This window comes from Chanos chanos, chromosome 3 (genome assembly GCF_902362185.1).
Source record: "Chanos chanos chromosome 3, fChaCha1.1, whole genome shotgun sequence".
NCBI classification, from domain to species: domain Eukaryota; kingdom Metazoa; phylum Chordata; class Actinopteri; order Gonorynchiformes; family Chanidae; genus Chanos; species Chanos chanos.
Genome location: NC_044497.1, coordinates 28,457,501 through 28,485,000, shown reverse-complemented (window position 1 = coordinate 28,485,000; position 27,500 = coordinate 28,457,501). Strand labels below are relative to the sequence as shown.

General features: G+C 41.9%; 4 protein-coding genes across 4 annotated transcripts in view; 2 read left to right on the top strand and 2 right to left on the bottom strand.

Moving 5' to 3' along the window:
• The window catches only part of nkain4 (sodium/potassium transporting ATPase interacting 4), a 37,178-nt gene extending 35,894 nt beyond the window's left edge, over positions 1–1,284 (top strand). Inside the window, exon 7 of the mRNA XM_030768992.1 lies at positions 679–1,284. Within this exon, the coding sequence (XP_030624852.1) occupies positions 679–688 (10 nt within the window). The 3' untranslated portion in view covers positions 689–1,284. The remainder of the gene's footprint in view (positions 1–678) is intronic.
• A 2,588-nt stretch (positions 1,285–3,872) lies between these two features.
• Positions 3,873–8,584, bottom strand: birc7 (baculoviral IAP repeat containing 7). Its single transcript, XM_030769489.1, has 7 exons — positions 7,981–8,584; positions 6,768–6,867; positions 6,458–6,539; positions 6,315–6,348; positions 5,624–5,833; positions 5,466–5,531; positions 3,873–4,113 (listed from the first exon to the last, which is right to left on the bottom strand). Exons 1-7 carry the CDS (start codon positions 8,579–8,581, stop codon positions 3,920–3,922), a joined length of 1,287 nt encoding a protein of 428 aa, XP_030625349.1. The 5' UTR covers positions 8,582–8,584; the 3' UTR covers positions 3,873–3,919.
• Positions 8,585–9,467: 883 nt separating this feature from the next.
• ddx23 (DEAD (Asp-Glu-Ala-Asp) box polypeptide 23) lies at positions 9,468–15,504 on the top strand. Its single transcript, XM_030769387.1, has 17 exons — positions 9,468–9,513; positions 10,236–10,417; positions 10,533–10,646; positions 10,791–10,887; positions 10,973–11,038; positions 11,190–11,328; positions 11,522–11,655; positions 11,813–11,925; positions 12,072–12,215; positions 12,302–12,527; positions 12,691–12,836; positions 12,996–13,173; positions 13,489–13,731; positions 13,898–14,049; positions 14,139–14,247; positions 14,357–14,531; positions 14,760–15,504. The coding sequence occupies exons 2-17, from the start codon at positions 10,236–10,238 to the stop codon at positions 14,981–14,983; spliced, it is 2,442 nt and encodes an 813-aa protein (XP_030625247.1). The 5' UTR covers positions 9,468–9,513; the 3' UTR covers positions 14,984–15,504.
• Positions 15,505–19,959: 4,455 nt separating this feature from the next.
• Positions 19,960–27,500, bottom strand: part of cacnb3a (calcium channel, voltage-dependent, beta 3a) — a 16,072-nt gene continuing 8,531 nt past the window's right edge. The window contains exons 3-14 of the mRNA XM_030767333.1: positions 25,950–26,069; positions 25,554–25,676; positions 25,298–25,416; positions 25,004–25,086; positions 24,666–24,685; positions 23,908–23,988; positions 23,744–23,802; positions 23,478–23,578; positions 23,158–23,309; positions 22,938–23,033; positions 22,095–22,265; positions 19,960–20,355 (exon numbers count right to left, since the gene is read on the bottom strand). Coding sequence (XP_030623193.1) covers positions 19,960–20,355; positions 22,095–22,265; positions 22,938–23,033; positions 23,158–23,309; positions 23,478–23,578; positions 23,744–23,802; positions 23,908–23,988; positions 24,666–24,685; positions 25,004–25,086; positions 25,298–25,416; positions 25,554–25,676; positions 25,950–26,069 — 1,521 coding nt within the window. The remainder of the gene's footprint in view (positions 20,356–22,094; positions 22,266–22,937; positions 23,034–23,157; positions 23,310–23,477; positions 23,579–23,743; positions 23,803–23,907; positions 23,989–24,665; positions 24,686–25,003; positions 25,087–25,297; positions 25,417–25,553; positions 25,677–25,949; positions 26,070–27,500) is intronic.

Here is a 27,500-nt window from a genome sequence, read left to right as displayed (position 1 = left end):
AGCTCTCACTCTATAAACATAAATAAGCTTATGGATTAGCTTTGCGTTTCATTATGTGGTGGCAGAATCTTTCTGTTTATGGATGGCTGACAGTTTTTCATAGGCCATTCATCTTCGTCACACTGTTTTCTCTCTGGTGGAGTGTTTGTTTAATGTAATTCCCTTCCTGCTAAGATAATGACTAGTAGTCAGCCGCCGTTAGTTCTAAGCCTTCTCGGCATGTCGGATTCTGCCTGTGGGTTTCAAGGACTCCGTAGCCTTGCCCTGATTTCAAACCGTAGCATGTGGATCAACGGATCGGCCCCTTTAAGGACAATACTTTCTTCGTCGGGATTCTCCGTGAATTATGCAGGAAAGGGAGAAAAAGTATCAAAGTGTGTGAGGCTGGCTGTTAATTGCACCCCGCGCACGGCGGAAGAGCTGAATACATTACATTGGCCCCGGGGCCTTTTCTCTTGACAGTTTAATCAGGACCGCTCGCAAATGAAACACGCTTGTCCTCTCTCCACTCACACCGACATGCAATGTGGGAGGGATTTTAATAAATCATAGGAGGAGGTGTGTGTGAGTGACTGTCAGTTTTCAGAGATGCGGTGCGCACGTGTGTGTGTGAAATACTCGGGCCTTTGCGACTCACTTTGTCCTCCTGTATGTTGTGTGTATGTGTGTCTGTTACAGGTCTACGTAAGTGAGGGGGCGTCCAGAGAGAAGACGTGTGTGTACGGAGAGGGGGTGCAGTGCTGTTCCTCGGACGATGCCGGGGCAGCCCAGCTCCACCACTGCAACTACTCATCACATTCCACTGTCCATTCATCTCATCTCCCTCCCTTCTCCTCACCAGACCTTCTGCTTTCCACACTGCCCCACTCTCTGCTCTGATCCTGATTATGTGGCTTTGGGGGAAAGGAGGAAAGGATGCATAAAGTTCCCACTGGATACCATACAGTATACATACTACATTAGAAAACAGACAATGTTGTATTAATCTAGTCATTTACAATTTTAATACGTCGATTTTCCTGCTATTGGATCATGAGGGTCTGAATCCTCCGAGCCGTGTTAATGAGTGTTGTCTGTGCCATATTTGGCGTATAACTGTATACAGGCTGAAGAGAAGTGCATTGAAAAGCTTGACAGAGTGGCCCATTGTTGTTAGTTGGTGTTTAGAGTTCAGATGTTAAGGTTGGCTGAGTTTTAGTTATGTATGTGGAGAGGGCCAGTGTAGACTGTTTACCTCAGTACACGATCTGCTCATGTACACAAGCAGAGCAGGAAAGGCGGGTGGAAAGGGGGGAGGAGGGGGAGGGGAGGGGGGGGGTGTGGTTCCAAAACAGCAACCAAAACCTTCAGTAGCTGCCTCCTAAAATAGCACACATGAAAAAGAAAAAAAAAAAAAAAAACCCACGTCATATGGAAAAAAGCTTCCCTCACGGGTTTGACATTCAAAGAAGAAATCTTCTCTAGTAAAAAAAGAGGCAGCAGCTTTGCTGGTGTTTTATATATGTTGTAAAAAAACAGTCTCAAAGCCACCATCTTAGCCATGCCATCTGAGTCTCAGTGTAGTGGCATAAGGTCTTTGGTACTGTAACTTTTATATTCTTGTACTGGTCAGTATTTCATTTAGTTATGGAGAGAGAAAAGAAGTTGCAGTGTTCAGTGTCTTTTTTTTCTTTTTTTAAATGATTAATAATTTAATGCGCAATGTTTTATTATTCAGCTTTGAATAGAGTGAAAAGAGTTTTGTTGTTTGGGTATTATGTATCTGTTTTATTATTATTTTTTTGGTCTTAAATCGTGGGAAAATGGGTTTCATTTGGAATCGGTGGAACTGAGAGGGGTTTGTTGCAGTGGTATGATTTTAACAGACTGTGCTTGATCAAATATCATACATGGTGTTGAAGGGTGTTCTTATTGGAAGGGTGCCTTTTAGGTGAGTTTTCCCTGACATTATAGAAATAATTGTTATCCTCTTCACTGTAAATGCAAATCTACTGTACTGTGATACGGCTAATTGAGACCTGGAGATAATGGACATTTGAAAAAAAAATTACAGATCTAAGCATAATCTTTTACTTTATAGAGCTAATTTAATGCCTTTTTAAGAGAGGGGAGAGACATGGTATGTTTTTCGTAACATCTCTGGTAGAAAATAGGTAAACTTGGCTTAAAAGTCAAAATTGTCTTAAAAATTCTCAAACGTGCATCTAATTCTTCCAAACGACCATGCCCTTCCTTGTAAACAGGTTGTTTTTTTGTTGGGGTTTTTTTCCCCATCATGATGATGTAAAGCAGTGATTCTCAGCTCCAGTCCTGAGGGCCCACTGTCCTGCACTTCTTTGTTTTAACTCTTCATTAGCACAGTTAATTGAGCTAATCAAGGGCTTGATGATTAATTGATCAGTGGAATCAGATTTGTCAGCCCTGAGTTAAAATAAAGACGTGCAGGACAGTGGGCCCCCAGGACTGGAATTGAGAATCACTGGTGTAAAGTGCTGGTCCACACAAGCCTTATTGTTGACTGATTCACTACTGCCCTCTAGTGTTGCATTTGTGTCTGTACAAGAAATGAGGCTTAAAAGCTGGAACTCTAACCTGGTTTAAGTGAGTAATATGACATGTGTGCGTTGATGGATTTTTTTTTTTCTCTCCTCCGTTCAGGTTTACTCTGTACGTTTGAATCTGTTCAGTGACCTGTTGTATGGTGTCATCTTTAGGGCCAGCTGAGCCAGAGCTGTATCTGTCATGGATTGGTGCCTGGTGACTTAGTCTTACTGCATGTGTGTTATTAATGTACAGCTCTCTCTGTCTCTCTCTCTCTTCCTCTGTACTTCACTGCCATTCTCCGAACTATATCTAATGCTCTTTATTACTTTTGAAAGACTAATTCTTTGTGAACAGTGATTTTTTTTTTGTATTTCTCTCAAACTCTGTGTCTTCCATAGTCCTTATGGTCAACAGTCTGCTGGTGTGATCCCATCTGTAAACAGACGTGCTTGTTGTCCAGAGTGTAAATAGACGTTTGTTAATAAAATGTGTGCTTTTAATCAGAAATATCTGTTGTTATCTTTGCCCTGGGGATAAGCCACATGTTTCTCAGCAGTCTTATGTCAGTGTTTCCAAATCCTGTGTCCATAGCTCTGCTCATTTCAGTTTTTTGTTCTTGCTAAAAACATAAAATGACTGTGTTTGGTTAATCAAAGGCTGGATAATTAGCTGATTATTCTAAATCCTAAATCAGCCTATGCCGTACTGCCTGTACACAGGAGTAAGACTGGAACTCATCAGTTACTGTGAAGAAACAGGAAGTCCAAACGAAACAAGACGCAGCTCTTCTGTTACTTGTTCAAAGTTTCGTTTTACTTTTGCCTCTTTAAAAAAGAAACAGTAATAAAAACAGAACTTCATTGCATTCATTGCAAATGACTTTTTTATTTATTTTTTTAAGGAAAATAGAGAAATCTTCTATACACTTCTGAATAATACTACTAATATTTTGCTACATGTTTCATTTGACTGAAAAAGCATTTGTCCAGAAAAAAAAAGGTTTTGCATTGGTAAAAAAAAGCAGAAATAATGCACATGTATCGCAGAAGTTCACTCATAACCCACCACACTCAACCAAAACACAAACTTAACTGAAACCCTAACATCACCGTGGTAATGATTTGCATGGGTTAGTGAGCATTTTATCATAATCTGAAAAAATAAATAAATAAAAACACAGAATTCCGGGTCATTCATAACTACTGAAGTTTTATCTTTGGCTACCAGTAGCCTATTCAACATATTAAATTTGCATATATTAACATATTTGATCGTAAAAGAAAAATCCAATGGGAAAGCAACTGTCCAGCATTCATTCCGTCCCTGTGTGTAATAAAGCAGTTTCTCTCTTCAGACGTCGGATCACGCACGGCGCTCAGGACATGAAGGCGCGGACGCTGCCCCGGATGACCGCCCTACAGATGGGGCAGTGGTGTAAACTTGCTGCGCAATCAGCACACACCACCAGGTGGCCACACGGGATGAAGACGATGGACACCAGTTTGTCCATGCACACCTTACATGTGCGCTCCTCCTGTAACTGCCTCAGCTGCTCCTCTGCACTCAAATCTACACACACATACACACATACACACACACAGACAGAATTTTAAGTGAAATAAACAAGATCTAAACTGTAGGTCTAGTAATGCCACTAAACCAGTGACAGTTAGAATGGTCTTGCCCCGTTCCCCTCTGACTGCTAATCCTGATAAGAAAAAAATATGATGATAAAGATGCGTTTTTGGCAGACAAGGATGGAGAGAAAAGTGGGACTGAAACTTCAAACACATACTCCACTCTTATCTTACCCCTTCAAACACGAAAACACACACAATTATAATACTTCTAATGTAGCAAATATGCACATCTGTACTTGTTTGAGAACATATATCCTCGCATGTTTTCATATCCAGGGCTGCACGATTTGTTACAAAAATCATATTGCGATTGGTTTAACATGTATTGCGATTTGAATTGCGATATGAGAAATATTTAAGTTGACATCTTATACTGCTGCTTATTTATCAAGACAACAGGCACGTGCATAATGGCATACAAATCATACTGAAAGGGGGTATTTTGAAATACTTATGCCAACTCAATAAATCTAAATAACTCAGTGACTAAATAGCGAAAAGGTACAAAAACAAAAAACAAACTTTCTAGTCCCCCTATCGCATTCTTAGCTGAAACAGTGCATGGCCTAAATAGCCTTTAACATCTGCAAACATGAAGCTGCTTAAGTAACAAAGCCTACTTGTCGTCAAAAAATTTCTGAAAAGAATGTCATGCCTCGGTATGGGGTACTTAAAGGTACAGGTTTCTGGTTTAATTTCTCGATAGTAAGCTCTTCTCAACATTTCTTTCAATGACCAGCAAATATTTAGTACAAAATATCCTCACTGGGTTGCTGCATTCAAAATGTAATCTGCTGAAATATAGCTACTAATCCAATACAGCCAATAAAGTAATCTGCCAAATTTAGCATAACCTTAAGAGAATGAAGATTGATGTGAGATCGATCGTGAAAATTCTCGTTCGTGTTTGTGCATTTCGTTTAGGTGTCGTATGTTGCGCACACCTAACACAGTTGTAACCGTTATTTACTGCTGTTGTTACAGTTACATGCCCCTTAATATCTCAGGAGCATTGATTCACAACAGTGATTAAACTTTTGACCAGATCTATCTGTGAGGTACCCCTATATACGAGTGTAACGGACACATGCAAGGCAATCAGAATAAAATCGAATTTTAATTAATCGATTTTAATAAGATTGAAGAGGCATTGTAATCGCACCTGGCCATATCGTGATTCGATTTTATTTCGATTAACTGTGCAGCCCTAAATAAACCCATGTATGAGCATGTCATTGTGTCTCCGGCCGATTCACACTCAATAAGAGTGGTAAATTTGACCTTTGTCCTTGGCTGTGACCTGTGCTCTCATCCCTCCAGAACTGGTGCTCTGTCTCTCCACAGGTTCTGAGGGAAACAAACCATTGCTACGTTAGAGGAGAGCGAAAAACATCTCTCTGGTTCTGTTGTATCCTGTTCTGAGGGGTTTCCGGCCGCACCTGTGGTCTGATCTCCTCTCTGCCTGTCCTCTTCCTCGGCCTGAAGCACGTCAGCCACCAGGTCAGACACTGAGGTGTAGTGGCGGCCTGTCAGCAGATAGCGGGTCTGAACCAGACTCTCCACCAGGCTGGCCCGGAAGCCCATTTGTAGCACCGTTTGCACTACAGGGGACAACAGTGCAGATGACGGACTCTGCCCCCCAAACACCTCTAGCACAGTGGAGTAAAGGACAGAGTAAGAATGGGTTGGGTGCTCTTATGCAGAAATGCAATGATTTTGTGGTGAAATATTTTGGCCAGTGAATAAGAATATTTCGTTTAACTACCGCACCTTGTTTTTTTGATTATTGATATGGGTATTTTGAATCTTGGAGCATTTTCAAGGGGATTGCACCAGGTGATGCTAATAGGTCAGAAGGTCTAGGCAGAATTTAGTGAAAACTGATCATATAAGAAAATAAAAGTTGATGATTTTGGTCAAAGACTGAGATAATAGATTGTGATTCACACTGTAATTAGTAGACCTAATATTAGTGTTTGGAAATGTGACATGAAGATGGCCTGGGAGAGACAGAGGCCCTTGAATAATGGAAAGGCATATGCTTTCCATTCTGTTCTTACTCTGTTATACAGTTGGTATTTGTTTTGTTAGTCTCTCCTAACCTTTAAGATGGACATTTTATCCACTCACCATGGGCTGCAGTTGTGTTTCCTGCTGTAGAGCCCTGAGATCCAACCTAAAAAAAAAAAAAAAAATTACATTCGGACCTCAAAAGACTTGTACTATATCGAACACTACAAACATGAGTGTGTTTTCAGATCACTGGCCCTTACCGCTGAACCTCCTCTGTGAAAATAAGACTCCTGGATATTACTGACATATTCACGTCCTCTCGACTGTATCAAAAACTCACACCTGAGGAAATCATCCAGAACATTAGGATCAAGACAACACACAGCCATGAAAAAAGAAAGAGAAAAAATTAAAGCTGCAACACATACATTAGTCCCATAACTCAGATTCTGGTCAAACTGTATGAGTATGAATTGTGGTACCAGTTAAATGACCAGAATATTCAGGATTTATTAACTGACAATGATATAGTTTATTGTTTTGCATGGACTACTGTCAGCCAGATATTACCGTGGAAACCACTTGGCATGCTCATGCCACGGGTCATCTCCTGGTTCCCAGTTCCTCAGCCCTCCGTCACAAAAAAAGCACTTCACATTGTCACCCTGGCCTAGAAGAGGAAGATCATGTTATTTGCAAACTAGGAGAAGTGCTGGTAAAAGTGCAAACATAGACAACTGTCTGTTCATGCCTTCACACGCACAGGCCTGCTCATACATATATACACACGGCAACTTTCTTTAACAGCTTGTTCAGAATTTGTCCATAGAACATGGCTAAATGTAAAGGTGTCATACAGATATACAGTGAGCCTTAAAAGTCTTTTGACAATGAAGTAGATAATGTGGAGGTTTAAACTGTGGGTATTTTCATCCACATGAAAATACCCATAGTTTAATGGTATTACACATTACAACTACTACAACTGCTTTTTTAATTCTCTTAATTTGCAGTCATATCTGTGTCCAAAGACTTTTGGAGTACACTCCATGTCATATGTGTGCATCTCTGCTACTATTGCCAAGCCAGTACTGATCGCATCTATTGTCACTAGCACATATATCTAACCTGCTTTTCGGAATAACCTATACAGACCCGCTTAGTTTGGTGTTCAGGAATCAGCACTACAGATCTTTTGGAGTATTCAGAACTCTGCTGAACTATGAGGAGGGGCAACGTCAAAGAGATAACCCAAATGCTATCTATTTAAACAAAGCATTCGCTAAATAGGTGAGGATGAATTATTTTACACAATGGGATTCTGTTAACGCCCACGTTTCATTTAATAGGTCGTTCTGCCTTTCAGAAGCTAAATGTAAACTCCTTTAAACTATTTATTCATTATTCCTTATTTAAAACGTATTATTCTTTATCTTATATTTAAAACCACCTTTGAAAATGAACTACAGGATTACATTTCATCTGAGTGTGTTCGAGTCAGTGTATCAAGAGCGGGACCCGCTCTATCTAGCTCATTCTGCACACATACCTGCGCCAGCGTGACTTCAGTCGCGTGACCTTGCACACAAAGGGGAAAGTAGCGAACTAAAAACATTTTCTCTTTCGAGCTAATAAAGGACATGTTCCCTGGTTTCTAAATGTGGATCAAATAATAATTTATCGTAACCATTTAGTAGGTGGTCGTGTTCTTATTTAATAAACCGGACCGTCAGTAGAGTGGACAAGCTTTGTAAATAACATGCACAGATTTAATTTTGGTTACCCGTGTAGAAAAAGCCTGCTTGGGCAAGAATATCAGGCTGGACCGGCGCGGTGGTTGGCCAGTTGTGGAAAGTTGACAACCTCGTATCCTCCGACTCCATTTCCGGGTATACAGCTTGTCCAGCAACTGCTTGATCGTCAACAGTCATCCTCTGGAGTTGGGTCAGGAGTTGGCCATCGACCGAATCCGTAGGTCCTGGCTGAGGGAAGCGTTGTATATTTCCCACATCTCTACCCAGCACAAAGTCGCACGATGGAAAGTGTCTCCTGTGTTCATCGAGTGGGCTGTCCCCATGTACCCAGTATCTCAGTACCCCCTCACAGCAGAAACATCGAACCGTATCACCGTATCCCAAAAAGTAAAAGCCCGCTCGTGCAAGGTCCGCGGGGTTCACCGGAGCATCTCTTGGCCAGTTGTGAAAAGTTCGGAATCTCTCTTCCTCACTTCGCATTCCGGGCTGTTCCCCCACGTCCATTTGTGAGCTCCGGTCATCCGTCATTCTGGGGCTGTCGTTTTGATTGCCATTCTCTCTCGTGCCAGTCATCCCACTTACGTTCCATAGTGGACAGTCTAGATGAGGCACAGGCTGCCAGCTGGCCATATATTAGAGCCTGTGAGGGCTACGACACTTTGCGCGCAGGAAGTCAACCATTGAATTTTCCAGAACACGCAGTACAGTACAATTATGTCCCTTGTGGTCAAACGTCGAGTAGCGGAACACAATGGTAAACCCAACCTAACAACGGAGCCCCCCCTTTTTACTGTTGAGAAACAAAGGTGTTTCCTAAGGGTCACAAATAAGACAATAATACATTTTTTAAGATGAGCACCCTTGCACACATTCAAGGTCACGTAACATACGATGAAACAAACAAACAAACAAACAAAAAACAAAACTGTGTTAGAAAGCTAGCAACAGAGAACGAAAAAGCACATAACCACAAAAGGACAGTTTGCATTTCAAAAAGCGCGAGAAATAGTCAAGGCTTCTACATTTTTTTCGTTTTGCACTAACGACAGAAGAAGGTCTTTGTATTTCCTTTAAATACATTCTGTCAACATTTCAAAACAAATTATGAATTCAGACGAAAGGTATTTGAAATAATAGAGAATTTTTTTAGTTGCTGGTATATTTTTTTCTCGAAAACCTTATGTGAACGTACGTAAGACTACAGTTGACAGTTTGACAGTTTTTCAAGATTCCACACGTGTGAAGCTGTCTGGAAGTACCTACTTGTCTCACTTCTCTTCACACTGAACACTTACTGAGAGCATATAGTATCGCCTCACAAGGAATTCTGATTATAAATATTTTTGTTTGTCTCTGGTGCAAAGTGTAGAACATATTAATAATATGGGAGACGTAGTTTATATGATTAACAATAGCAGCAGAACTGCCAAAGACAAGCTTTGACAAGACTACATTTCCCACAACCCTTTCCACGAAATTTCGTCGCACATTAATGTGTAACAACATGGCGGCCTAGTGAGACGAACAGAAATCGTAAGTGGACTGTGTTCGGTTGAAAGAAGGTAATTTTCTGAACTGAGTTGAAGTATGTATTTCATAGCTGGCGAAGGATGTTTTGGAAAATTGTGTAAACATTATGTTACGTGTAAACGATTGGGTAGGAATTGTGTAACAAGTTAGTACACTCAAGCAGTGGACGAGTTGTTCATTAGCACGTTAGCTCCCTAGTGTAGCAAGATAACGCATGAGTAAATTGCAGCCTCTTGCATGAATAAAGTGGTGTGTTTACTGATTTGCTTTGTTGGAAGACGTTTAAACGTCAGTGTTTAGTGAAGCATTACAACCGACGATGTTCATATATTTGGAGGTTTTGAAGTGGTTATTTCGACGTTACGATTCGGACAGTCTCTTGTTTTTTAAGATTAAGAGAGACATTTTAAGTCTCTTGTTTTTTAAGATTAAGACATTGTCACGCTAACAATTAGAAATTGTTAGGAAGCATCATCACTGAGTTTATTTAAAACTCCAGACATGAAAAACCTCACAACAGCAATTCGCACATTTAAATTTTCGTTGACTTGAATGAGTATATATAATAGTATCAGTTGGTTTGTGGGGTTCTTCACAAATCTGATTGCCGACTGGGGGAAAATGCGCCTTACCAATTACAAAAAGATCATCTTTTGTTTCACTGTGTACTTTGTAGGTATAAACAGAAGGAGAGAAAAGCTTCTGTTAAAATGTTCTTGTTTATAATAGTTACATGACACTTTTCTCCCTCCAGATGGCTGGTGATTCTTCAGATAAGAAAGAGGTTGATGCCTCAGGGGGCAAAGAACGAGAACGAAAACGTAGTCGCTCTAGATCCCGGGACAGAGATCGCAAAAGTTCTCCCGGGAAAGAGCGCAAGCGTCACCGCTCCCGTGAAAGGAAACGGTCCCGCAGCCGCTCCAAATCCACAGAGAGGTATCAAATATGCCGCTGTCAATTAAACGTTTAAACACCGGCAGTCTGTATAAGTAGAATTACTGAAAATATTAGTCGATAAGTGTTAACCTCTCGCCGTGTTCTCTTTTCACAGAGATCGACGGCAGAAAGACAAGGAGAGAGACAGAGACAGGGACAGGAGTCGTAAGGACCGGGAGAGAGACAAGGATGGCCACAGGCGGGATAAAGATCGGAGCAAGAAATCCAGGTGTGAACTTTTGAATTGTAATGTGAACAAGATGCTGACATGACCATCTTTATAGCTCTGTTTAAAGAGCGATGTTTGTCATGGGACTGTCCTTGAGTTTGTTTGACCACATTTTCTGATTCTGTTCCCCACCTCTCTTTTCAGAAGCGTCTCCCCTAAATCCAAGGATTTAAAGATAAAGAGGGAAAAGGACATTAAAAGAGAGGAGGATGAAGAGGAGGATAAAAAGAAAAAAGAGAAGGTACATCAGGACTGAGCATACAGTCTGCTTACTCCGAATAGTACAGTATGTTTACACCTCTCTCTTTCCCTCCCTCCTTACACAGGTGCAGCCACTGTCTCTGGAGGAGCTGTTGGCCAAGAAGAAAGCTGAGGAAGAGGCAGAAGCCAAGGTGAAGAGACCTCTTCAAATTTCTTTAAAAGGATTCATCTTGCATCCTCAGAGCATTTACGTAATTCATTAACTGTCAGAGGCGCGGAATGTTCTCTGATTCTTCCAGTCAGCGCATTCAGTGAAAGGCCATTTCTTTTCTTCCACTGTAGCCCAAGTTTCTGTCTAAAGCTGAACGTGAAGCCGAAGCTTTAAAACGGCGGGAACAGGAAACAGAGGAACGTCGGAGGCTTGTAGAGGAAGAGAGGAAGAAGAGGAGACAGTTTCAGGAAATTGGGAGGAAGATGCTAGGTGAGTAGAGAGAGAGAGAGAGACAAGAAGAGGGTTGGGGAACTGGTTTGTCACCATTGTTTACTTTCCTGTGAATCTAAGTCTTTGTCACAACTATTGTTTGTTTCACTAGGATAACCTGCTACCTCATGGTAACCGATCAGTACACTGATTTGTAAAGGTGTTTTCTTTTCTGTGCGTGTGCTCAACACAGAGGATCCCCAAGAGAGAGAGCGTCGTGAACGGAGGGAACGAATGGAGAGGGAGAACAATGGAAACGAGGAAGATGACGGACGACAGAAAATTAGAGAGGAAAAGGACAAAGGAAAAGAGCTTCAGGCCATTAAGGTGAACAACATTTGGAACAACTTTTGACATTCATTAAAAAAACATCCTTTAGAAGGTGTCTCATTTCACATAGTCTGTGTGTATTTTCCGAAGAACAAAAAAGATGTTTAACAAGTACAAATATCTATTTTTTTCCCCTTACTTTCACTCTTTTCAGGAACGTTACCTGGGTGGAATGAAGAAACGACGTCGCACACGGCACCTGAATGACAGGAAGTTTGTATTTGAGTGGGATGCTTCTGAAGACACCTCAACTGACTATAATCCACTGTAAGTCACAAACACTGTCTTCACAAAGGTTCCTCCCCCACTGTGTTAAAATATGGCAGAGGACAAAGCGTTACCAAACAGTGTCGTATTTTATTTACTTATTAGTTTGTTTGTTTTTTTAACTCTCCCCTCTGTCGTTATTTCAGGTATAAAGAGAAGCACCAAGTACAGCTGTATGGTCGAGGCTTCATCGCTGGCATTGATCTCAAACAGCAAAAAAGAGACCAGTCCCGTTTCTACGGCGACCTCATGGAGAGGAGACGTACACTTGAGGAGAAAGAACAGGAGGAGTGAGTTTCGCGTGCATTTGACATATGAGTTAAAAGTGTAAGGTTTTCTCCCGTGTTTGGTAACTCTGTGGTTTTTCCTTACGCAGGCAGAGGCTGAAGAGGGTACGTAAGAAGGAGGCCAAACAACGCTGGGACGACAGACACTGGTCTCAGAAGAAACTGGACGAGATGACTGACAGAGACTGGAGAATCTTCCGTGAGGACTACAGCATCACTACCAAAGGAGGCAAGATCCCCAACCCCATCCGCAACTGGAAGGAGTACCCCCTGCCCGCCCACATCCTGGAGGTCATCGACAAGTGCGGCTATAAGGTCAGTGCTTGACACTTAAATTTGGTCTAATATCTGCCTCATTCTCCTCAGAGCATCTTCTCGTGTTTGCCCTCATAATGACTATGCCCCCAAGAAAGGGAACATGTTTTTGGTTCCTGATTATGATTAACTGAATAAGCTTTATTGCTTTTGTCTTTGTAAGGATCCGACACCCATCCAGAGACAGGCCATTCCCATTGGCTTACAGAACAGAGACATCATCGGTGTGGCTGAGACCGGTAGCGGTAAAACCGCTGCTTTCCTTATCCCCCTATTGGTCTGGATCACTACCCTACCCAAGATTGACAGGTAGGACCATCCTTAGTACCCTATAACTTGTTAGCCTAGGCAGGTTCAGTATTCACTGGATTACCGTACCAAACCTCTCAGTAACACCAATAATAATAACGCAGTGGTGAGTGAACTCCAGGTCAGGCACATTCTGATAGCTCCTGTGTTTGCTTTTAGGATAGAGGACTCAGACCAGGGGCCGTATGCGGTCATTCTGGCCCCTACCCGTGAGTTGGCCCAGCAGATCGAGGAGGAAACCATCAAGTTCGGAAAGCCGCTGGGGATCCGGACAGTGGCCGTGATTGGAGGAATATCCAGAGAGGACCAGGGATTCAGGCTCAGGATGGGCTGTGAGGTCTGAGACTCTAATAACAAATGCTTACACACACACACACACACACAGAGTTGTTGCACAAACTATATGGTGTACATATCAGAACAGTTTTACACAGCATTCATGGCTCTGTTAGTTCGTTGAGTTATGCAATGAATAAATCTCAGTTCTCCCTAGTGAACACTGTGCTAACACATATGCTCATATATGGTTTGAAGTGCACGGTTGGCTTACATGAACTTTGGTGTGCTATTTTTCCATGGCTCTATTAATGGTTTAATCAAAGCCTTTTTTTAATCAGTTCCTAATGATGAAACGCCTCTCTGTTCTCTTTAGATTGTGATTGCCACTCCTGGGCGTCTCATTGACGTGCTAGAGAACCGTTACCTGGTTCTGAGCAGGTGTACATATGTGGTACTGGATGAGGCTGATAGGATGATTGACATGGGTTTCGAGCCCGATGTCCAGAAGATTCTGGAATACATCCCAGTGACCAATCAGAAACCAGACACAGACGAGGCAGAGGATCCTGAGAAGATGATGATGAACTTTGAGTCTGGAAAACATAAATACAGACAGGTGAGAAATAAACCAACCATTGAATGATGAAGGTTAGAAATATACTAGTTTTACAAAGGTGAAGAATGGTGGTATATGAACTGGTTATGTACGTATGGTGTACCTTTTTGTTTCTCCATGGTTGTAATGTCGTTTATTAAACACATTTCTCTCCATCGTCTCTCAGACGGTCATGTTCACAGCCACTATGCCTCCTGCTGTGGAACGCTTGGCCCGAAGTTATCTACGTCGCCCTGCTGTGGTCTACATTGGCTCTGCAGGCAAACCTCACGAGAGAGTGGAACAGAAGGTCTTACTTATGTCCGAAAGCGAGAAGAGGTTAGCTCACACACATATAAACACGCTTAATAATAGAAACTTAAACTACTGTACACTAAACTGTCTTTTGTGTGTATGTGTGTTTACAGAAAGAAGCTGTTGGAAGTTCTGTCACGTGGATTCGAGCCCCCCATTATCATCTTCGTCAACCAGAAGAAGGGGTGCGATGTACTGGCCAAGTCTCTGGAGAAGATGGGGGTGAGGAGAGAACATCAATCTAAAACACTGTCAGCCATTAGTCTAAACGGTCTAGTATTACCATTTATGGGTTTACAAGCTCTTTCTTCTTTTCTTCTTTCTCTCGTAGTACAACGCCTGTACCCTGCACGGAGGCAAAGGGCAGGAACAGAGAGAGTTTGCCCTCTCCAATCTCAAGGCTGGTGCCAAGGACATCCTAGTGGCCACAGATGTGGCTGGCAGAGGTATCGACATCCAGGATGTCTCCATGGTGATCAACTACGACATGGCCAAGAACATCGAAGGTGAGCGGAATGTTAACACAGAGAAAACAGTGAAATACTTGGTCTTCTGTATCCGCATATGTTTTTCAGTGGTGTTTGCTTTCTAAATGGCATTATTAATCACATTCATTAAATGGTGCAATCTCATTTTTGTTTCTTTACATGTAAATACAAGCATGAGAAGTTTTTTATGATTTTGAGATGCTTGTTTTTGATGTTATAACAATTACACATGTCCTCTCCTGCTAGACTACATCCATCGTATTGGAAGAACTGGTCGTGCTGGAAAGAGCGGTGTGGCGATGACCTTCCTGACCAAAGAGGACTCATCTGTCTTCTACGACCTCAAACAGGCCATCCTAGAGAGCCCTGTCTCCACGTGCCCGCCAGAGCTGGCCAATCACCCAGATGCCCAGCACAAACCTGGTACCATCCTCACCAAGAAGAGGAGAGAGGAGACCATCTTTGCTTGAGGCACCAAACAACCAGAATCCTGTCCGCTCTAATAATGCTCCTCTGTCCATTGTGTGGTTTTGTTGTTTTGCTGGGTCTTTTGTTTTTAGTACTCCTCCCTCTTTCACTCCTCACATCCCTTCATCCTTTCCTTATTGTTTCTCCTCTGCCCCTCCCCTCACTCTTTACCTCAGTCCTATACTGAGTGACTGTGTCCCCCCCATAGCTGTTTCCATATTTCTGTCAGACCCAACTCTATTTGGGATCAAAGGCAACATACAACATTTCCTAGACATCTCCTGTGTACAGCAGACATAAAATTGTAGAATGGTGTTTTTTTTTGTATTGAATCTTTGACATTTATTTGAATTTTAAACAGTGCAAAGCAGAGTCATTGCAGGCTTATCTTGACCAGAATATTCTGGAACATCTTGCATCGTTTTTTTTTTTTCCAGTCAACTGGTAATGGTCCTATGTAGTTCTATTCATTATGTTGGAAATGATTTCTTTGAATTTGTATTAAAGCACCTTTTGACTGAGAGACACTGCCATTTGTCAAGAAAACTGAACAACAAATATTCTTGTAAAATGTCAGTAGTCGTAGTTGAACTGCCTGTTCCTATGAGATATGACTGGCCAAGTTTGAATGGCTTTGTTAGATGACTTGTAAAACAAACGCAAAAAAAAACATGACAGTGATACCTCACCGATTTGTAATTTTACAATCCATGAAAGGGATGTGATGTACAAAAGAAGTCCACAGGAATGTTAAAAGTACATAAAATGTTATGTTTATTATAACTATTCGCATTTTTAGATGTATTTAAATAGAAAGCATTCTATACAGCATCAGGCAGGACATTTGTTTAAACTTTTTTTTTCTTTTTTAAATCCCTTTCAGAAAGGTTGGGCAGGGGCGTTGGAGTACGCCAGAAGACTGTAGTGTGCGTTGGGGACACGATTATACTTAGTGCATTTATTGCATTACAAAGCAGACATCAAAAAGAAATTAGTGCAATATATATATATATATTTATATTTATATATCTAATTACACAGAAGAGGAAGTCTGGATGTTCTAAGGCGTTACTTTCTGTGTGTGAGTATTGCATACAGAATAGAAGACAAAAGGAAATTGTCACCAAATCATGTCCATTGTATAAATTGTGCTTCTTACACCCCAAAAGAAAAAAAAAAAAACAGAAACAACTCAGTGTTTACTACAACCACTAAATTGGTCCTCTTTGGGAAAAATCATGTGCCTAAGCCCAGGAAAAACAGCTACACATTAGTTTTTTTAGGATCTGCAGAGGTGTGGTCAGACTAAACTAACAGGGCAAGTAAAAGTAGAACTGGGCTTTAATCTGAAATGAGTACAGGTAGATTTTAAAATCTGCCAGTTAAAAAACCTGAAAGTCTTCTTCGTTTTTGAACCAAATCAGTCCAGGCAATTTGTATAATCCACTAATGTTACTTGTTTCAGATCAGTTATCTTATAAATGTCCCGATTTCACATCTATAGTGAGAACAAATGTCATTTCGGGGCAACTAGATTGAATTACCTCGCTGAGTGGCGACAGTTATCTAATGTTCAGTGTATTTCAACAGACTGTACAGAAAGTTATTCCTGTCCCTGGCAGGTGATTATTTCCCATTGTATACTATGTTTCTGATGTCAAAAGAGGTGTGTAGGTATTGAAGCCCATATGTGTGTCAGTTGAACCCATCAGATTAAAGTGAGGAGGAAGCACACTTGTCTCTCTCTGTGCTCAGTATAATCAGAGTGAGTTGTCCTACTAACAAAGACAATACTTCTAAACAACGAGGAGAAGAAGAATTAATGCATTACTAAAGAAGATCAGAACTGTAGAAAGAAACAATCAGATCTCATGCAACACTTGCATAGAATTTTTTTTTCGGTCATGCTGCAATTTTTTTTTTCCAAATTACAGAACAATAGATAAAAGTAGCGGTGAGGTACGAGGACAGAAAATGAAAGTGCAGTACACTACTGGGAGGACGGTGAAGTTATCAAAATTAAAAAGGGAAAAAAAAACATCCTATGCTATTCACAGGTAACTGTGGCTTAATAGAACTAATGGTGGAGTGAATGTAAGTTGATGAAAGAGTGTAGTGACTAACAGTGGCCACCTGTAACCTCTGTTTACTAATGACTTGGGCTTTAGGATGTAGAGGGTCTTCCCTGAAGATTGATTTTCAGAAGTCTCCGGTTTGATTGCCTTTTCAAATTAAGTTTTATGAATAGCGGTTAAGGCCAGAATTTTTGCTGGATCCAGTGGTAATAGGGATATATTTTTACGTTTCATGGTGAAATGACACTACAGTCAAAATTCATATCAAACAGTCAGTGGGTGAACAATCATAAGGGACCCTCTCGTGTACTGTACGTTAGAGTAGAGGGTTTACAGTGTTAAGGCATGCAACTGTACATTCTCTCAGGTCTGTGTGTGTGTGTGTGTAAGCAGGGAGTTGGGTGAAGTTCTGTGTTAGGTGAATACAATCTCTAAGAAAATGTGGAGACTGCATTAACAGACCATGCTAAAAATAAAAAACATCTCAGTTTGTGTTACACCGCATACATTGTTGGGGAATACCAATTGCCGATAGATGAATGTTGAACTGGCCATTGTAACATCCCAATAATAGCTTCAAGCTTGATTTCATTGTGATGTTGGTTTGAAAAAGATTTGATAAGGTTTATCATGCAGGATACGAAAGAGTGCACTGCAGCTTAACGTGACAATGAAGTACCCATACAACATTCAACATTCCACTACCTGTTCTGAACAAAATGTTTAACCTCATACAACTCTTGAATGAGAACAATTCTGACTGAGAAAACATAGCAGTAGCTCTCCAAAACAAGATACAGTTCCATTGTGACAAAGTAAAATGACTCACTAAACAATTATATTCATATTCATAAATCAGGTGTCCATTCAGTATTTACACTACTGTATATTCGGATGCATTACTATTATTTAAAAAATAAAATAAATAAACGAACTGAAAGAAAGAAACAGTACGTACGTCTACACTAACGTTCTCATTAATTCCTAAATTCCCGTTCCAACCCTATTGTGCAAATAGTCCTAAAGAATCATTCAGTCATGCAATGGAAGAGATCCATAAAAATATGACGAGTTTAAGGCCAGTTTAGAGACATGTCTTACACTGGGAGAGTGGGCAGGGGAGACACCTTAGCCTGAGATGCTACAGGTCAGATCCAAGTCCAGCTGTCATTACTGTGATTAATGTCTGCTTTCAGGTAACCGTTTTTGTTAAGAGTCTTGATTAACGTGGAAAAAGCAGCCCTGTTGACGTATGCTAATCTGAATACCAGCAGGTTTTTAAACTAGTGGACGTGCAGCTAATAGAAAAATAGTCACCAAAACGAGAACTGTGAGTTATTTTCTTTTTCTTCTTCTTTTTTTAAATGTCTACAGACCCACAGTAACCTCTCCCTAAGAGAGTCTACAGCCAGCAGACGAGACCTTCACAACAAAGAGAAAGACAGAGAGAGAGAGAGAGAAGACAGACGGAAGGATTACGACGGTCTTTTAAAGACGAATCAGTCCTCCCTGATACGATTACTGCTTATTTGTGTTGCAATTACAATTACACACGCCCCTACGTTTGTTTGTCATGCTACTGACATGCATCAATTCATGATTTACTGGCACCAACTCTTTCAGACGAGAGAAGCTACAGAATTCCACTTCCCTTCATTTAAAGTTAAAACCAGGGCAAGCTAAATCAGCTGCTCTACAGAGAATGGAGAAAGGGTCAAGAACACTGGCCCGTATCTACACTGCTAGTGTGTGCAGTAAGACGCCTCCATTTTGCTTTTCTTTACATCCTCCAACAGAGAAAACAACGACGACCTACATAGGGCGCATGATGTGTCATCCATCAGGAATATTAGCAATGCAAATGAACATGCTGGAAAGCAGAGCGGTGCCAAAAAAGAAAGAGAAACAAACAAATGAACCCCCCCCGTAAATCAGAGGGAAGACAGACTGCTGCTCTCCATTTCCGTGCGTTAGAAGTCAGCAAGTGCGGATTTAGACACCCATCACGAAGTAAAAACAAATCAGAACGCTCCTCGTTCTGTCGTTCTAGAACACTAGAGCACTACCTTGTTCTCTCTCGACTACTTATGGAGGCATACAATACAAATAAAGACACAGACATATACTGCAATGGCACTATGTGAGTGATCTGAAAACATATGCTACATTTTAAAACAATGAAAGCAATGCTTCTGCTTTAACTTTATCTTTATGCAATCTTCCTCTCAGATGGGAACTTCAGGAAGTCACCAACACTGAGGCACTCTGTGATTTCAACACTAGCTGGCACCCAACTGATGAGAAGATGAAACAAACAAACAAAAAGTAACTTAGTTCTTGAACCTAATTCAGTGCATTCAACATTCCTGTTCAACAAAGATAACCCAACACTTGAGATAAGATGCAGCAAAATGCTACAATGTTTTTCACTATGGTTTACATCTCATGCAAAAAAAAAGTATTTCTCACTTTCTCTTCCCATATCCACATTAGACTATGAGTAACTTTTTAATGTTTTTTTTTTAACAGTTTGGCTCATTTCATGTATCTGTAAGGATATGCCATTGACATGCCCAGAGGAAAACAGCAGGCAGGGGGGTGGCTTTACCAGCTTGTCAGATATTCATACAGAGCATGAATGCTGTGATTAGAGTCTCAAACTCATAACATATTTTTTTAACCAAGCCTCAACTGGACAAAGGAATTCTCAGGATCTAGCAGTACAGCCGTTACCTATCAGTACAACTGACACCAAATTCTTTCTCTCTCTATCTCTCTCTCTTTCTCTCTCTCTCACACACACACACATGTACACACACACACACACTCCATTTATCCATATCCGTCTCTCCTCCGTCTATTCTTTCCTTGTCTTTTTCTGATTTCCTGTGCCTGGGTGACAGTCAGTAGTTGTCCCGTGGCCAGGGTCGCGTACGCTGTCGATTGTTGCGCTGGTTGTGACCCTCCTGTGACTCCCGCTGCAGCAGCCGATCCTGTGACTCATGCCCGTTGGCGCTGTGGATGCCCCCAGAATGGTTTCGGTGTGGCGGGTACATGTCCCGATACGTGTGGCTATGGCGGGGGGGCTCGAACTCCTCCTCTTCCTCCTCTTCCTCTTCTTCCTCCTCCTCTTCATCCTCCTCCTGAGGGCGCAGGCAGCGGGAGCCCCCCCTCCTGCCACGGGACAGCGAGTCACTGGCTTCGTCTGAGGGCATGAGGCTGTCTTGCTCCCCCTGGTCCTCCTCCTCTGCACCACCCACACCCCCGGCCGGCAGCAGCTGCTGGTTCTGGTTCTGGTTCTGAGACGGTAAGCAGTGGAGAAAAAGGACAGGACAATGAGGGTTCAGTTTGATAACCAGCACACACAACATCTTGCAGCAAGAGAGAATTTTTTTTTTCACTCCAAATAAAAATGGCTTTGCTCCCAAGACAGCTGGACTTATGACGAGACACCAAACATATAAATACATCTACAGACAAATGGAGGAGTTTCAAAACATAATATGCCATCAACAACAGCCAGACATGGAAATGGACACTCGAATGTTATTTTACAAAGTCTTTTTTTAAGTGTGTTTATGGCAACCGATTACCATATAATATTCATGTATGCGGCTGCATTGATATATCACTTCAGGCTACAAGGTTCATTTTCGTTTGGAGCAAAATATTTTTGTGTTGCTGTGTTTGAGATCGGGATTGCATTCAAGGAGAAACTGGGAGGAAGTAATGTTCACAAAGCATCAGTCAGTCATTTCAGATACAGTTACTTTTCCATGTGGTCTGAAGGCGTCGAGAATAATTAGGAAAACTGTGTGGAGGCACTGTATCTGCTTTGTGAATCATTCTCATGGCAGTTATGAGCTCCTCCCCTCGAAAAAAGAAATTCAGAGCCAATCAAAAAAAGGGTGCAGAGAGAGAGAGAGAGAGAGAGAGAGAGAAGATGAGGATCAATATGAAGGGTATAGTGCTTTAGGGTCATATCTCATGAGTTAGCAGTGAGGTATTAGGAATGCGTGGGCAGGAGCTTTAGTGCTTTATCGGATGGTTAAGAGGGAAATAAGCCAAACGGGCACCAAGCTTATTCCATCTCCCCCTGGGGTGGTTGGGTGAGTAGGGTGGGGTGGGGTCACTGAGAAGAGTCAGGGTGAGGAAGGCACGCTCAATCAGCCCACTTACTCACCCTCTTTCGTAAGCGATCATTCAATTAATTCCTGTGTTTCTGAGAACTGCAAAAATGTTAAGCAGGCATGAGAGAGAAGACACTTAGGAAGGACTTACAAGATGTCAACACTAGAGGGTGCTGTAAACAAACAAACAAACAAAAAAAAAACAAGGAGGATGATTCATGGCAAGACTGAGAGAGTGGGAAAAATTCATTTAAAAAAAAATTTAAAACTGACAAATGTACTGTACTTCTTGTGAGTTCTCTCCCAAATGGTAAAGCAAGACAAACCTGTATCAGTTTAAAGTCTGCGGGAAAAGCACTATGCAAGTGATTTCGGCACATCACTCATAATATTAGTCTAAGATAAATAAAACTCATAGAGCAGATAAGACTTCCAGGGTGTCTTATATGGATGATAATGTCTAAATCCTCCAAAACTTCTCTATTAAGATCCAGTGAGGAAAGTGAACACATCCAAGAGCAACACTCGTTAAATACATGTGTGTTTACCAAAGTCTGCTCTACTCAAGTTAAAACACACATTTGTGTTTGCAAGATGTGTGTTTAACAAAATCTCCTCTATTCAAGTCAAAATACACACAAACACACACAACCACACACAGACACGCGCGTGCATGCTTGTTCCTTTAAGCACAAGATGAGTCGAGAGATGCTAATTATTTTTAGGAACAGCTTTTATGTTGTGAGAGTTCCTTGCTGTCCCTAGCTGTTTGATCTATGGAGCCTAACTAGAGCATGCTGGTCTGCTCTGTGAACCAGATCAACCAGTCCTTTCATACTGTTTCTTCCCCCTCTGCCCCTAAATTCCCTATTTAAACTTTCTCTTCCATTCACTTGGAGTCCACTCACCTGTAGGCTGGAAATGGCAGAGGGCGGGCTGATCAGGTTTTGCTCCAATAATGGATTGAGAGGGGCGGTGCCAGGCAGGTGCGTGGCGCGCCAGTAGACCTCTAGATATTCGGCAAGGTGCTCACAGGCGTCTTCAAGTTGATTCTCATCCAGAATGACATCAAACATCTCCTAATGGGGGAGAGGGGTGGAGGAAATGACATGGGGGGGATGGGTTAGAAGATATTATATCAAATATCTTATATGATGGGTGTACGGTGGGGGGGGGGGGGGCGGGGTGATACTGAGCGACAGGTAGGATAATGACTATATGGAACAACATGCAACACGGCTTTTGTCAGAGAGGGGCACATTCCAGAATGGAAAAACAAAATGTCTCACTGTCTACAATTACACTGATGGCTATAGGCTGCAAGAGACCTAAAAAAAAACAGATTTTACCTAGGTGTAAAAGATCTGATGTTTAAATAGCCTTGTTTACTTAATTGAGGAATATTCCTCAGAACAACATCAGAAACCAAGTGAAATGCAAACTTTGACAGCTGCACATAGTTCATAGTGCACAAAGTGCACAAAGACTTTTTCATTTTTTGTGAAATTATTTCAAAATTATCGAGGGATTCTGTAATCGAGTGTTTATCAAGCATAGTGTACATGAGTGAAACAAACAGCAAATCCACAAACATTTGCTGAAAGGGCCAAATCCAGGCATTCATCATTGTGTTTTCCATGGTGCATTTGTGGCCAAGTTCTTGTGAGGTTAGATTAATGTTGTTGGTAATATTTCTTCATAGAGAGTGTGTTCTTTGGGTATTGTAGTGTCATAATATGTGACTCACTCACAGGAGGGCACTGGGATAGTTTATCTGCTGCCATCATCTGTACGTTTAGGTGTTTACTCTGTGATTTACCCCTGGATTTGATCAATCTCTGTAAGACCTGTGAGGAGAAAGAGGACAGAAAAAAAGGAGAAATAAGAGAGATGGTTTAAATTATTACAAAAACCCAACATAGTGTCTGTTGAGCACTGCTTTTGGATCTGAACTGATGCAGGCAGCTTTACCTTGGGTGAGGAGACCTTGACGTACACTATGATGGGGGCCAGGGAGGTTTTGGCCAGCTGGGCCGGGTGGTTAATGGTGTCTGCATCCAGAACCACCAGCTGCAGTGTTTTAGCCAGTTCAAATATTCTCTCAATTTCACTCTGCACCTCCGCTATGAAGAGAGACAAAAGAGTGGCTCTACCCCACTGTAACATTTCGCATTCACACAAACTCCACCAATCAGGAATACCAGGAACCAAATTCCACCAATCAGGAATACAGGAGCCAAACTCCACCAATCAGGAGTACAGGAACTGTGTGTGTGTGTGTGTGTGCTCACCAAGACTGGAACGTGTGTTGGATCTCTCCATGATGGGTCTTTTGTTGAGGACTGATCTCTTGGCCAGGGACAGGTCAGCTGTGACCCGTGTGATGGAGATCCTACACAACATAAATACACACACACATATATACACACACACACACATGCACCCACACACACCAAGAATGTAAGTGCTGTCAAATTCAGCAAGGTAAATAGATTGTTAAAGAAACAAAGGAGTCATCCACTTAAAATGACAATTCCACAGGCTGTTTTTCACTCACCGTCCCTCGAACCGATGCTTCAGGAAGTCAAACAGGGCTTTCTGCATCATGTCAGTAACCTGTGTAAGAAAAACCCATACAGAACAGAGAACCAGTTCACCACAGAATCACATCAGCCATCTCTGCGGATCGGTTAGGAGCATTTCAGACCAGCACACTCTCACCTCATAACCCTTCAGTGACGGCCCAACCAGAACCACAGGTCTCATGGACGGGACCACGTCATACGGAGGAATGTGTTCAGTCTAGTAGACACAGAAAGGACACATTACACACTCGCTCTCTCTCTCTCCATATTGCAGCAGATGATATCTCATAACATTCATCTACTCCCTACCAGCTCAGGACAGCGTTTTTCAAATCCTGCCCTAGAAGTAAGGATAGTCACACTTTTTCATCTCAACCTAACACCATTCCCTCTGATAGCTGGCTGAGCCCACTATCAGTTATCAACATGCTCAGTGTCAGACTCAGCCTCTTATGAGGTCTGTTAGGTTGTATGTACTATTCTGATATTTATCCACATAATATTACATTACATTAATTTTATAATAATTAGCATTTTATGAATTGTATTACTATTTTAATCTATTTGACCTGAATACTTTCAACTCCCTGTTGATTACATGAAGGTTAAATCTGTATTAAATTTGCAAATTCTTCCTCTGTAATATCTAACACTGCTTGTGTCCTTTAAAATTCAGTAAATATAAACACAAAAAATCTGGACATTAGGGTAAGAAAAACAAAAGGACTGCCCAGGACTTGATTTGAAGAACCCTATTTGAAGACATTTTAAAAGGATGAAAAAACATCGGGACAATGGAAAAAAAGAGCAGCAAACTGGTCTGCTTATATTATATCTAAGGACATACAACTGACCAATTTCATGCTTGGGTTGACAGCATGAGAAAAAACCTACCTGCTTTTGCTTCTGCTTGGCTTTTGAAAACAAGAGAGGAAAATCAGTCCCGTCTTAGAAAATCAATGAAATATCTCACTTTATCTACCACATTCATCATTTCTGCCACAATTCCCAACAGTACATATTTTCTTGTGTTGGTTATTCGTAGAATAGGTATTGATAAGACCGTGGAAGAGGAGGAAAGTGAAAAGAAGGCAAAGTACAGACTCACTCAGAAAGTATCAGCATTTTACGCTTTACCAGTCTTATCCATCCTAGCTTCCATCTAGTTCCTGGAAACTGAACTTACTCCCATCCCCGCAAAGCCCTTGTAGTTTTGTCTCGGTAATACTCACTCTCACCTGCAGAGGGCGGTGTGGACCTCCAACCTCCAGACACCATGTCACCCAGGCTGGAGGAGGAGTTCCCTCCAGTTTTTCTGCAGGACAGTAATAAGACTAAGTTAATTAACACAGCAGCCAACACTCATTAGTAACAGAGAGTTACTTACTGAGTCATACCAGCTCATTAGAGATTGGTGAGGAGAGGTGGGGACATGGGGTTGCACATGTGTGTGCGTACGTGTGTTTGAGAAAGGGAGAGAGGTATTAAAGAAGGAAAAAGAGAGAAACAAAGAGAAAGTGTCTCACCTCTGCTGTTTCTGCTCCTGTTTAAGCCTCATGGCCTCCAGTCGGAGGGGGCTGGGGATGAAGCTGATGTCTGCCCCCTCCTTCACCAGTCGCCCGATCCACCAGTCATTATTGTACTTCTGTATGACGTACAAAAACACAGCACAGCACTCAAACACCACTACAACAACAACCAGCATGACAAAGACACGTAACAGCTGTATGTGTGTGCGTGTTTGTGTGTGTGTGTGTGTGTGTGCATGTTGCATTTCTTTACCTCTTTAATGTGCAGAAAGTCTTTGGCTTCAAAGTTTATGGCAGCACCTTGAACAGGACAGTCCTCATCTAGAGCTCCACAGTAATTCACATTTGTCTTCACCGCAAACGCTACAGGTTTAGTCTGAAACCACAGAAGTCCCAAAAAGTCTCAGAGCAGTAATGATGTCTGCAGGGGTAGCACACCATCTCTTAGAGGACATAACTCTATCGCTGTTTATTGCTCAGAAAACAGAGGAGGGAGATGGTCTCACAGCTTTCTTTGAACAACACTGTACAGCAAAAGTAACCAAGAATGACAAAGCACACGTTTTTCAGTGAGACATCTAAGAGGAGATGTCTGACACACTGTGTACTCCCTCGTCACCTCAGTTGTGTTTTGGTGCGTCGACCTGACCTTTGCCCTCTCGAGCTGGAGCTGAGCCTGGCGCTCGGCTTCACGCCGATACGCCTCGCGGTCCTCTTCCGCTGACAGGTCGGAATCTGAGGGCCTGCTCGTATACGAATCGGCGGAGCCCTGAGGAGAAAAGCCACCGTGAGAGATGACAACGAGAGAAAAAAAAAATCAGAACCCAAGCAACCATGAGAATAACTTAGAGAGACATGAGGTACAGTGATTTACAGTTTTGGACAACATCACTGGAGCTTAAAAAAAAACAAAACAATTAGGACACGTTTCTACGTAGTGTAGAGGAAATAATCAGCAAATTTCCAACCCAAACTCAGTACTTCAGTTCTCATCTCACTGACCACCAGAGTTTTGTTCATCCAAAACAAAAAGTAATACACAGGTATTAGTGTGAACACATTCATTCTACTAATGAATGGACAGACAAAAAAAGACTCAAAATTCACTCTACAAAGATGTTCAAATACCCACAACTGTAGTTCCAGTGGCATCAGTGTATCGCAGTGTTAACCCTACGCTCTACATCTGACAATAAGATAAGCATTCATAAACAAAGCCCATGAATAACAATAAATAACGTTATTAAGAAAAAGTGCCATCAGTACATCAGTATATTGTTACTATTCTGTGGGAAATACAATGAATCCACCACCGTGATACCAGGGCAAAGAACACACAATACATCTGCTCAAACACCCTACCTCACAGCTGGATCACCACGGTCTCCAACATACAAATCGCCTTTTTTCAATCACCTCCCATAATGTATCACCTTCCCACAGAATTTACAAGATCAAACGCACACACACACAGACGCACACACACACACACAAAATTGCTCTCATTTGCCTATATGTCCTACCTTCTGTTGGGAGAGCGGTTAGCAGCGTTAGTTTAACACTCCCTCATGCTCCCCTACATATCTCAGAGCACAGAGGGGGAGGGAAAAAAGAGAGGAGGAGAGAGAGAGAGAGAGAGAGAAAGAGAGAGAGAGTGAGAGAGAGACAAATAGCTATTTGTCTCTTTCACAGCATTGTTCTGTGGTTATTGTCCCCTTTCTCAGCCTCTCTCACCCTGCCCCCTGTCAGAGTCTCTGCCTGGTCCTGAGAGAGCTCAGCCCCAACCGAACACCAGCCCCAACCAGCACAAAGACATCCATTACACACTCACAGGTCCCACAGACCTGAGAGATAAGGAGAGAGAAAAGAAGACTAAGAAAGAGAAGAGAGGAGAGGACTGAAAGAGATGGAGGGGAGAGAGTGGAGGTAAGAAATGAGGCAGGGGGAGAGAGAGAGAGAGAGAGGGAGAGAGGGAGAGAGAGATGGGGAAAACAAGCACCTCTGAATCAGCTGAAACATAAAAAAAAATGCTTTGAGGGCAAAAAAAACAAAGCAAGTCACAAGGGCTGATTTGTAGATGGCCGTCACTGTATGATTACTATGTTCTCCACCTTCTTTGTCATCCATTCTCCTCCCTCTGGTCTGTCATTCATTCTTCTACAAACTCCTCTGTTCTCTCAATCTTCTCCACCTTCCTAGA

Excerpts from the sequence above, each read along its gene's own strand:
- birc7 (XM_030769489.1), bottom strand. The coding sequence starts at position 8,581 with ATGGCCAGCTGGCAGCCTGTGCCTCATCTAGACTGTCCACTATGGAAC. Across the intron at positions 5,834-6,314 it reads AAACACAACTGCAGCCCATG|AGGTGTTTGGGGGGCAGAGT; the intron begins GTGAGTGGATAA and ends CCACTGTGCTAG. Across the intron at positions 5,532-5,623 it reads GAGAGGAGATCAGACCACAG|AACCTGTGGAGAGACAGAGC; the intron begins GTGCGGCCGGAA and ends TGTTTCCCTCAG.
- ddx23 (XM_030769387.1), top strand. The coding sequence starts at position 10,236 with ATGGCTGGTGATTCTTCAGATAAGAAAGAGGTTGATGCCTCAGGGGGC. Across the intron at positions 12,216-12,301 it reads GAGGAGAAAGAACAGGAGGA|GCAGAGGCTGAAGAGGGTAC; the intron begins GTGAGTTTCGCG and ends TTCCTTACGCAG. Across the intron at positions 12,528-12,690 it reads TCGACAAGTGCGGCTATAAG|GATCCGACACCCATCCAGAG; the intron begins GTCAGTGCTTGA and ends TGTCTTTGTAAG.